Below are 12,350 nucleotides of genomic sequence, written 5' to 3' on the forward strand. Positions count from 1 at the left end.
GGGTGCAAGGAATAAATGTGTTGGGAGAGTTGAATGATTCTTTGATTACGAAGGAGGAAGTGGAGAAGGCAGTAAAGGAGATGAAAACAGGGAAAGCTGCAGGTATGGATGGGTGTGCTGTGGAATGCCTGAAGGGTGGTGGAGTGAATATTGTTGACTGGTTAGTAAGATTATTGAATGTGTGCTTTGAGAAAGGTATGGTGCCAGTTGACTGGGCAAGTGCTTGTGTGGTCCCGTTGTATAAAGGCAAAGGGTGATAAGTATGAATGTACTAGCTTTAGGGGTATAAGTCTGTTGAGTGTTGTAGGTAAAGTGTATGGTAGAGTGTTAATTATGAGAGTTAGAGAGGGTACAGAGGAGTGATTAGTGATGAGCAGTGTGGCTTTAGGAGAGGGAGGGGATGCGTTGATCAGGTGTTTGCTGTGAGACAAGTGTGTGAAAAGTATTTAGCGAAAGGCAAGGATGTGTTTTGGGCATTTATGGATTTAGAGAAAGCGTATGATAGAATTGATAGGGAGGCTTTGTGGACTGTTTTAAGATTGTATGGACTTGATGGTAGGTTACTAAAAGGGGTGAAAAGTTTTTATGTAAATAGTAGAGCGTGTGTAAGAGTGGGAAATGCTGTGAGTGATTGGTTTCCCGTGAGAGTGGGGCTGCGACAGGGATGTGTGATGTCGCCTTGGTTGTTTAATATTTACATGGATGGTGTTGTAAGGGAGGTGAATGCAAGAGTTTTAGGTGGTCTGAGTCTGGTAAATGTTGATGGAGGAGAGTGGAATCTGAAGCAGCTGCTGTTTGCAGATGATACTGCACTGGTGACTGATTCAGAGGAGAGATTGAGACAGTTGGTAGAGGAGTTTGGAAGGGTGTGTGAAAGGAGGAAATTGGAAAGTAAATGAGAATAAGAGTAGAGTGATGAAGTGTACGAGGTTGATAGATGGTAGGGGGATGAATATAGTTTTGAATGGTGAGTTGCTTGAGGAGGTAGATTGTTTTAAATATCTAGGGTCACATGTTGCTGTGGATGGAAGAATAGATGCAGAAGTGAAGTTTAGAATAAATGAAGTAGGAAAGGTGCTGGGAGGAATGAAAAAGTGTTTAAATGTCGTTCGCTTAGAATGGATGTAAAGAGAAGGCTGTATGAGGGTGTTGTGGTACCGACTGCATTATATGGGGCTGAAACATGGAATATGGGTGTAGCAGAGAGGAAAAGTTTGAATGTAATGGAGATGAGATGTCTGAGGAGTATGTGTGGAGTGACGCGTATGGATCGAGTGCGAAATGATGAAGTGCGAAGGAGAACTGGAGTTGTTCGGGAGATGGCTGGTAGAGTTGAGCAGAGGGTGTTGCAATGGTTTGGGCATATGGAGAGAATGGATAATGAGCGATTGGTGAAAAAGATAACTAGATCTGATGTGAGAGGTGTAAGACTGAGAGGAAGACCACGAATAGGATGGATGGACAGTGTGAAGAGAGCGCTGGATGCGAGAGGGATGTCTGTTGAGCAAGGAAGAGTGGCTGTGCGTGACAGAAATAAATGGAGAGAAATTGTGAATGAATAAGTGATGACGCAGCCCTGAGGGGATATTCTCCCGCTTTTGGTCTGATCAGCTAGTCAGGTCAGGTGCGGGTAAGGGGATGGGTCTGTTATGATGTGGCAGGGGTAAACCAGTTCTGCTGTCGGGCCCTGCTGTGGATGTCACTGATTGCATTGCGCAGTTGACCCTTGTGCGTTGTGATGCAGTGAGGATCTGTCCGTTCTCCCCTTTGGGGCTAAGATGCGAATAAATGTGTTTGAATGGATGAGTAAATGGAGAGTGAGTCGTCCTGTCTCGGCTACCTCCCTTTCCTTGGGGGAAGCAGCCTAGGTATATAGATAGATAGATAGATCTTATAGTTTCTATCCTTCTATCTGTGCCTTCATCTACAGCTTCTTTTCTGGTCATTCTATAGCAGCTGTTGTAGACGGCCATCGTTCTTCTCCTAGATCTATCAACAGTGGTGTTCCTCAGAGCTCTGTCCTATCACCAACTCTCTTCCTTTTATTCATCAATGACCTTCTAAGCTGTATATCTAACCCTATCCACTTATACGATGATGACTCCATCCTTCACCATTCCATTTGGTTCCTGCAACGTCCATCTCAGCAGCTGTTTCAACAAACAAGGGATGAGGCTAGGGCACACCTAATGTCTGACTTGGCTTGTATTTCTGACTGGGGTAAAATAAACTTGTTGTTTTTAATACGTCAAAGACTCAGTTTTTACACCTATCAACCCGACAAAATCTTCCACAGGTGTACCCATTAATGTTTAATAATATTCAACTTAATCCTGCATTATCCTTGAACATGCTTGGGGTTTCATTCACTTGGGACTTATCTTGGAAAGATCATGTTACATATCTTGTAAAATCTGCTTCCAAGAGATTAGGTGTGCTAAGCCAACTCCATTCCTTCTTTACCCCTGCACAATTGTTGACTCTATACATGGGTTTTATCCGCCCCTGTGTGGAGTACAACTCTCGTATGGGGAGGCTCCCCACACTCAGCTCTTCTCAATAGGGTGGAGTCAAAGGCTTTTCATCTCATCAACTCTCCTCCTCTTACTGGCTCCCTTCAACCTCTGTCTCTTCGCTGCACTGTTGCATCTTTATCTCTTTTCCATTGCTACTTCAATTGTCACTGCTCCTCTGAACTGTCTGCATGCATTCCTCCACCTCCACGACTGGAGCGTAGCACCCGTCTGGCAGCAAACTCTCATCCCTTTTCTGTCCAACTCTCTAATGCAAGAGTTAACCATTACTCCCAGTCCTTCATTTATGCAACAGGTCAACTCTGGAACTGTCTCCCTCTGTCTGTATTTCCTGATAGTTATGATCTTCAGTTTTTCAAATGCAGTGTGTCCAGACATCTCGAAATGATCAGATCTTGAATCTGGCTCTCTCTTGTACTTTGTTTTTCTCTTGGAATGAACAGTTATTGCAGGCCGTGGTCTTTGGTTCCTTCTTCCTACCATTAAAAAAAAAAAAAAAAAAAAAAGCAGTGTGGGAAGCCACCATCAGGTGACTGATGCCAATGTAAGCAGGCATGCTGGGGACTTCATAAATGATACAACACCATGTGCATCACATACACCTGCCAGTGTCAATACAACTACTCTATAAACTTTCCAACCAACAATGAACAGCTGGACAGAAAGAAACTTATAACAAATAAACAATAATTGACAATCCATTACTGCCCCTTTGGAAGCTTTGAAGGATCTGGGGCAGTTAAGAACACCCAAGCTAGGCTACTGTGTTTCAGATCAATCAAACTACAGGAGACCACCTTATGTAACTGGCAGCATTCAAGTGACAGAAAAACCTCTAGCCAACTCTTGGATTAAAACCATGATGGATTATTGCAGGCTCTTCTGCTTCCCAAGACCTATATCAGTCATGTTATCAGTGTGTCTCTCTCTATAAAAATATATTAATCTCTTCATCCTCACTTCTTTTTTTTCCCCACCCAAGGATGGGATGATGTAGGGTCTACAAGAGCAAGGAACGAGAAAGCATGATACAGGGAGACATCACCAGCATGTCATGTGAAATGGGAGTCAAGAAATAAAAATAAAACACAGCATTATTTTTAAGCCTCACTAGTAAGGTAAACTAGCTCCTCCCAGCTGCGCATCTTCGGTATGACTTTGAACATCTTGGGCAGCGGACCACTGCGGTACTTGGAAAGCACCTTCCCCACCTGAGCACACATCTCCTGGATCTCTGGACTTAGGTTCACTGTCTGGATGCCTGAGAGGAAATGAAAGGAACAAGTCAGTGAGTATATTTACACTACCATGTATAGTAATCTAAGTTCCAATTATTCTTCTACGTTAAATAAAATCAATTTAATCCCCTATCAATTCTCTGTCACTATCAACTACCATAACTCACACTCACACATTATAAACTTTACCCATCCACCTTCTTGGCCTCCATTATCAAAAATATGTAACTATTTCAGTACTATATCTATAACCATTTGTGGCAGGTGGGAGTGCCCCATCCTCTCTCTCTCTTTCTCTCTGTCTGGTGACACTACACTGAGTGATAATCTAAATAGTTTCCTGTAACCCAGGAAGCCATGTATTACACTGGATGGCAACCATATAACTAAAAGATGCCTGGTGGGCTAGTTATAGTGCTCCAACCAGACTGAGCTTACAAGGGTTTCCATTTGAGGGGTGGCTGGGGTTTACTGACATAATGCCACTCAGGCAGGTGAGGCTGGTCATCCTTGCCATAAATATCAGGGCTGAGTAGGCTAATGCTAGGCCCCTACACTCCCGATGGGGCATGAATGGACTGGATAAAAGATGGGAGGATGGATTGATCTATAACCATTCTCTCCACATGCCTACACAATCTAATCACTCTCTCTTCAACTTTATCACCAAGAGACTTCCTACCACAGCATCTCTTGCAAATCAAAGTTTCTTACCCCATTACTCTGTGTTATCAAACAATCCTTTTCTACTGCTCTTACTCTTGGCATTTCATTCACGCTCATGCCCATACATGCAGCCTCCATAGTCAGGCTGTCATTTTATGACGGGAAGGTACCAAAAGACTGGAGGAATGGCAGTGATAATTCCTATGTTTTTGAGGATGGCCAAGTAAGCAAGAGTTATTATTGTTGTTGCTGAGTTACCTCCATCTCTTTACTCAGTTAACAAGGGCTCCACAGTAGGCTCTACATTATTTGACCTTATTACAATATTACTACCAGCATAGTAAATTATTTCCTGAGTTACAGAAAATCATTAGGCTTGTCACTCTGTACAGAGCTACCTGAACAGAAAGGACAGGAGTAAGAAGAGACAGGAAGGATGGGCAAAGTATGAAGAAAAGAGGGCAGACACAGAACAAGAATGATAAAGGTGAAGGAAAAGTAGGAAGCACTACATTGAATGAGTAGATGATGGTTGCCACCTATGAGCCATTAATTCCATTTATACAGTATAGTGTTTTCCTTTTTATTCATTTTTGCTCTCTACAAACATATTCAGTAAGTTAAGAGAGACTTAAAGAACTTCCAGACATAGAGTTCTTTAACTCCTTTACTACTGGGGGGCTTCCCAAAGCTGGATAAAACTAAACTGAGGTGTCCTAATTATAACAAAATGTCATGGGATTCAAGGAAGTAACAGATCAGTCCGTTAGGCATACTAGGAAAGCTGTATGATAAAGTATTACAGTAGGTAGGATAGAAGAATAATAGGGTGGATGTGGAAAGGAAAATGGAAGTATGTAACAAATATTAATACTATGAATGTCACCAAACAAATATATGAATCTTTAGAAGTTATAAGCTGTATTCAGGGATTTAGAGAAGGGCTATGGCAGAATGATATAGAACATGAATGGTTCAAACAATATACTGCATGGCATTAGAGGAAGAATGTTGAATGCAGCAAAATTTATCCAAATGTCGTATGAGGATGGGGAAAGACGGCGATGCTTTAGTCTTTCCATTGTATTTTTTTTTAAATTTTTTTTGGTAGGTGGGGGCACTCACCACTAACTCACTTAAAGTAGCACTACTTTTGGGTGTCTGCTCTTTCCTCTCCTCCTTCCTTCTTTCCTTCCTTGCTCTTCTGTCTATCTTTACTTCATTCTTTCCTCATCCGTTTGCCTACGGGTGACTTTACACTCCCTCTTCTGTCTTTCCTTCCTTCATTCTTTCCTCTTCCTTCTGCCTATGGGTGACTCTACACTGAGTGACAAGCCAAATGGTCACCTGTACACCAGAAAAATATTCACTATGATGGGTGGTAACCACATAATCAAATTATGGCGCCTGGTGGTTTAGTGGGTAACTGTGGCACTCCAGTCGGACTGCGCCGGTGAAGGTTTATATCCGAGGGATGGTTGGAGTTTATTGCTCACGTAATGCCATGCAGGGATGAGTGAGGCTGGCCACTCTCACCTTAACCCCTCCGTGCACGATGATGCATTTGTCGTCATATGGGTGTGACTGCGACAATACTCACCGACACTTTTGGCATCATTAAAGCATAAAAACTTTCATTAGAGGAAAAGTTTCCGGCCGACCAGCGCCATTTTTGGAGGCGTCATAGCTTCCCTGCTCCTCATCAAAAGTAATGAGTTGGCAACTGTGGGTCCCGATACCAGCAAGAAAGCGGACAGGTTATTCAGTACCAAATGAGCTGTGAATGGGGAAGGTACTGCGCAGCTCGGTCCCTTTAAATTTCCACTCTTACCCCCGTCCCGGCCGTGCAACATATTTCACTATACCAGTAGTGCTTATGTATAGTGTTTGAGCACTATTGTGATTAGATCTGGTGATTGCCATAGGAAATTTGGTGTTTGTGAAGGAATCCTGGTCATTATCAGCCGTTGGCCCAACGAAGATTGTGCTACTGTTTCTAATCAACTACACTGCCTCTACCCTGCACCAAATGTGAGTATTCAGCTATAATAGGGACAGTGAATCATGTCAATATAGTGTGCATATCTAGTGTACAAAGAATTCGTGAAATATGTGCAGTATCATGGGGGAACACAGGAAACTACCCTGACATGTAGAGGTGTATGGTATGTAGGAGGACTGCTGGGCCTTGATAGCAGGCTGTGAAGCCTATGCCCAGAGTCAAACACATTAAAAAAAAAAAAAAAATTCACGACACGACGTGGGTAAACCATAGTTTTTTGCATTTCTCTCAAAAACTATGAGGTCTAGGATCACCACTGTGGGCTCAAATGAAAGCAAATTATATTCTACACAGGATGATAAAATAAAAACATAACAATGGTGAGAAAAGTTTTTCGCTCGAGCTCCCCGAATTAAATAATCTGTTTCCTGTCGGAAATGGGTTTTACTTTTTTGCTTATTACATGAACACCATACCTCGTATCAAACTGGGACTTCCAGCAATCGAAAGCTAATAAAATTCTCTTTCAAATGATGGTATAACATGTACATATTGATCAGTAAACATTCAACTTATGATGTTGGGAAGTGAGACGTATGCTCTTGAATGTTTATCCACACGACCCTACCGTACGTTTAGTGTTTTTTTTGTGTTTTTTTTTTGCTTATGTAGAACAAACATTGATGAATAGGAATATGTGGTTTTGTGGCAAAATAAATATGTTTCGGTGGTGAAAATAAGGCGAGAATACAGTAATCTCCGTAATATCTGGACGCCCACTTTCCAGACATCCCCAATTACCGGACATTTTCGTCCCGGGATCCAATATTCCCAAAATGGGTCAAAAACCGCAAAAAATTCGAAAAAAATCTGAGTTTTTCCCGCCCGTAATTTGAAGTTGGTGCGCGCGGCACAGGCCAGCTGTGTTTTGGTGCGTCGTTCCACCAACGTCTGCTAGAGCGCCCCTGCATCCTCCCCACTTACCACCCGTCTCTCGTTGTGTGTGCACGCTCGTCATCATGGCCGCCAACGTGCTCACTTTTGTGGTGGTGCCTTACCTGCCGCAGGCTCTGCTGCTGCTCTCATGCCTCTTCTTCGTGTGTGTGATGATGGCCCTGCCGCCTAAGAAGAGGAAGAGAGTGGTTTTGACTCTGGAGAAGAAGAGGGAGATATTGGACAAGGTGGATGCGGGATGGTCTTCCTCACGCATCCTTCCTGAATTCAACCTGGCCCGATCTACTTTGTTTGATATCAAGAGATCCCGAGACAAACTCATGCAGTACATGGCTGACTTCTCGTCGAAAAGCAAACGCAACGTGAAGAGGAAGGTGATGTTTACTCCCAAGTATGCAGAAGTCGACCGCTCCACATTGATTTGGTATCAACAGCAACATGCCGCTGGTGTGCTGGTGCGTGGCACGGACCTGGAGGCTGCTGCTGAGAAGTTCGCAAGGCTTCATGACACCTTAGACTTCAAGGGATCCGAAGGTTGGCTCTTCACGTTCAAGTTACGACATGGCCTTACCAACCGTAAGTCTCATGGCGAAGCTTTGGACGCCAACGAGGATGAAGCAGACGAGTTTCGGCACAAGGTGAAGCGCTTGATCGACAGGGAGGGCCTCACTCTCGGTCAAGTCTACAACGCTAATGAAACTGGCTTATTCTATCGCTCTTTGCCTTCGAACACTCTAGCCGAGGAGACGGAGAAGCGTGTACCTGGCCGCAAGCTCTGCAAGCAACAGATATCTGCTTTGTGTTGTGCCAATGCTAACGGCATGCACTGGCTCAAGCCCATTATTGTTGGCCGTGCAAAAAAGCCTCAGTGTCTTCATGGGGTGATGGATGTCCTTCTTGTCGTTTGGTACCATTCCTTGAAGGCATGGTTCACTGCCCAGATCTTCAAAGACTGGTTCCACCGCCATTTCGTCAAGGAGGTTATCCATTACCAGACGGAGAAACTGGGAATCCCATGTGACCAGGTAAAGGCCCTCCTTCTCCTCGACAATGCACCTGCTCACCCCTGTGACAAGGACTTGGTGGCTGAGAATGGCCGCATTAGGTGCATGTTTCTGCCACCTAATACGATTGCTCTCATCCAACCAATGGACCAAGGAGTTATCGTGGCAACGAAGAGGCTGTACCGACGGAAGTTCCTGGATGAGGTGATGGTTGTTCGCGAGGACGAGGACGAGCGCAGGGAGGGACGAGACACGCGAAGCCAGCGGACTTTGGAAAATTTTTGCCGCTACAACATGAAGTCTGCCATCTACAACTGGGCCAGTGCATGGAAGGAAATTCCTGTCAAGACTCTAGAAAATGGTTGGTCTCATCTGCTTCTTGGAATGGATGTGGAGCACGGTTTCCTAGGTTTTGACGTGGATGACTTCCATGCACGTCTACATGCGCATGGGGACGATGTTGATGTGGACGAAGTGGGTGGGTGGTTGGATGACGACGAGGGCGATTCTGGGTATCAGACCATGTCTGATATCGAGATCGCATCTTCAGTTGCAGGTGTCAGTACTCAGCTTGAAGATTCTGATGAGGACGGTGACGATGAGGCGGACTCCTCTCAGCGTGACACTACTCCAGCCATCCCCAAGCTGAGCGCACTCCAGGAACACCTAGAGTTCGTTCTGGACTACCTGTAGCACCCGGACTGCGACAGGGAGATGGGGCCCTCGGGACTTGTGGAGGAAGTGCGCACTTTCAGGCAGCGCATCATTAATCGTCAAAATCGTCGTTCCTTGCGTCAATCAACCATTGACAGCTTTTTCAGGCCCGTGATCCCCTCTGTGCCCAGCCCTGGCTCCACTTCATTGCCTCCCCAAGACAGGCCCTCATGCTCCGAGCCACAGCCCAGCACATCAGGCACAGTGGAGTCACCACTTGACGTGAGTTTGCGCCTCTCTTCAGAGTCGTCTGCAGTGGGTACGCCATCACCACAACCCAGCGACACACCCCTAGGTCACCTGCATGAGCTACTCTCAGACTCTGACAGTGATTAGATGCCTAGAACTTCTCCACTAGACCACACGGGAAATTACAGTGTTGTGCAGTGGCAATAGGCAGGATGCAGGTGGGGAAGGCAGTAGGCATTTCTGGGTTGACTGCTGAAATGTTGAAAGCCTCAGGAGATACAGGAGTGAGGTCAGTCACTGACTTGATAAATATGATTATTTATGAGTGCATTGTCCCAGATGATTGGCTGAAGAGTGTAATTGTAAATGTCCAAAATGGGAAGGGTGATGCCCTAGAAAGAGGAAATTGTAAGCATAAAGCTTTTGGACCAGATAATGAAGGTAATGATGAGAGTTTAAGAGGTATGATTAGGGAAAGAATGAATACTGATGACAAGATGCAGTTTGGGCTTATGTCAGGTAAAGGGACCAATGATGCCATATTCATTGTTCAATAGCTTCTGCAAAAATATAAAGGAAAGAAAAGTGATCTGTACTTTGTTTTTGTTGATCTGGAGAAGGCCTTTGACATAGTCCCTAGAGAGGTAATAAGCGGGCAACGAGAAAGCTTGGGATCAAGGAGTGGCTGGTTAAGGTAGTTATGGCTATGTACATGGGTGCTCGCACCCAGGTAAGGGTGAATAGAGATTGAAGTAATGAGTTTTCTAGGAATGTTGGTGTGCATCAGAGGTCAGTCTTCAGCCCCTGGTTGCTTATCATGGTACTTGAAACCCTCTCACATGACTTCAGAAATGGACTCCCATGGAAGATGTATGCTGATGATTTGATGTTGATTGCAGAGAATGAAAGGGAGGTGGAGGAAGACTTAGGAAGTGGAGAGATGGTATGGAACAAGGGCTTATGTGGAGTAGACTGTAGCACCAGTCGAGCAGGGCAGTACTCCCGAGGTGGATGGAAAGCTGATGACAGGGAGTGCTGGAGCTCCCGTTTCATCAGCCCTCAGGACTAGTTCCTGACCATCCCCCTTTGCTGAACTTTTTCAGTGTCTCAGTTACACAGAGAGTAGGCCAGCATGCTCTCCAGTACAAATTTCTCTATCTATCTTCACCAAACTACATGCACAGTACACACTACACTTCCTATTCAAAATTTACCAAAATGGCGTCAATTCACCCAGCCTCGGAGTCCCCGGGGGGGGGGGGACCATAAATGCCCCCGCCATCTGCCCCTCTCCCGGTGACGACTCGAGGTGCCTGGAACCACTGTCTGACTCTCTTCTTCTTCATTTCTGCAACATTCGCGGCCTTTCATCTAACTTTCGCTCTGTAGAGCACCACCTCTCCTCCTCTAAACCTCACCTTCTTTTTCTAACGGAGACTCAGCTGTCTGAGGCAACTGACAGCAAACCCTTTTCTGTATCCTCCTACTTTCTCTATACTCATTTCAAAGCCAAAGGTGGCTGTTGTGTATACATACGCAACGACTTATCTTGCTCTCGTGTTCCTGAACTTGATTCTTCTGAATTCTCCACTCTCTGGCTTCGGCTTTCCTGTCATTCTCTGACTAAATATATCTGTGCTGTTTACTTATCCCCTAATTCTACTGACTATCAAAAATTCTTCGACTATCTTACTTCTACGATGGAACACATTCTGTCCATTTCTCCTTTCTCTGAAATCTCCATTCTTGGAGATTTCAATGTTCACCACCACCTTTGGCTCTCCTCTCCTTTCACGGATCCACCTGGTGAACAAGCCTACATCTTTTCTATCCTTAATGACCTAGAGCAGCTTGTACAGCACCCTACCTGTATCCCTGACCGCCTTGGAGAGAGCTCCAACATACTTGATCTCTTCCTCACAACTAATCCTTCTGCTTACTCTGTTAATCTTTTCTCTCCGTTGGGCTCCTCCGATCACAACCTTATTACCTTAACCTGTCCTATCGCTCCAGTACGGCCTGCGGACCCTCCAGGGAAACGTCGTCTCTGGCATTTTGGAGCTGCGGACTGGGAGGCCCTCAGGCAGTACTTCTTTGATTTTCCCTGGAATGATTATTGCTTCCATGGCCGTGAGCCATCTGAGTGTGCCTTGCGCATTACGGAGGTTATTCTCTCGGGCATGGAAGCATACATTCCTTTCTCATATCCTTTCACTAATGCAAGAAAGCCTTGGTTTAATCACGCTTGTTCTAATGCTGTCCGCAACAAGGAGAAGGCCTACAAAAGGTACCGGAGCCAACCCACCCCTGAATCACATAATCTTTACGTTTCTGCCCGGAATCGTGCTAAGTCTGTTCTTCGCTCTACCAAAAATAATTTCATCCATACTAAATGCTCTCAACTCTCCAACTCGAATTCTTCCCGCTCCTTCTGGCACCTTGCCAAAAATCTTTCTAACAACTTTACCTCATCATCCTTCCCTCCTCTTTTCTACTCTGATGGTTCTGTAGCTATTTCTTCTACTGATAAAGCAGATCTCTTCGCACAGACTTTCTCCTCCAATTCCACCTTAGACGATTCCGGTGCTGTTCCTCCATCACTTCCCCCCGTGACTTCCTCATGGCTGACATTAAAATTTCTTCAGTTGATGTATTTTCTGCCATTACTGGCCTCAGTACTAACAAGGCATATGGGCCTGATGGGGTCCCTCCTGTTGTTCTCAAAAACTGTGCTTCCGTGCTTACACCCTGCCTAGGCAAACTATTTCGCCTTTGTCTGTCAACTTGTACCTTTCCTTCTTGCTGGAAGTTTGCTCTCATTCAGCCAGTCCCAAAGAAGGGTGACCACTCCCAACCCTCCAACTATCGTCCAATTGCTTTAACGTCCTGTATTTCAAAAGTTTTCGGAGTCAATTCTTAATAAAAAAATTTTAAGGCATCTTTCCTATCACAACCTTCTTTCCGATCGTCAGTATGGGTTCCGTCAGGGACGCTCCACTGGCGATCTTCTCATCTACCTTTCAGACTCCTGGTCATCCTCCTTTCGGGA

The 12,350-nt window shown here is 45.0% G+C and overlaps 1 protein-coding gene across 2 annotated transcripts in view; it reads right to left on the reverse strand.

Moving 5' to 3' along the window:
* The window catches only part of bys (Bystin), a 152,677-nt gene that overhangs the window by 68,621 nt on the left and 71,706 nt on the right, over positions 1–12,350 (reverse strand). For both annotated transcript variants that reach the window (XM_080278382.1, XM_080278384.1), the window contains exon 6: positions 3,646–3,795. In XM_080278382.1, the coding sequence (XP_080134508.1) occupies positions 3,646–3,795 (150 nt within the window). The remainder of the gene's footprint in view (positions 1–3,645; positions 3,796–12,350) is intronic.

Source organism: Coenobita brevimanus, chromosome 73 (genome assembly GCF_032717465.1).
Source record: "Coenobita brevimanus isolate Jiangsu-jjx chromosome 73, ASM3271746v2, whole genome shotgun sequence".
In the NCBI taxonomy this organism is placed as follows: Eukaryota; Metazoa; Arthropoda; class Malacostraca; order Decapoda; family Coenobitidae; genus Coenobita; species Coenobita brevimanus.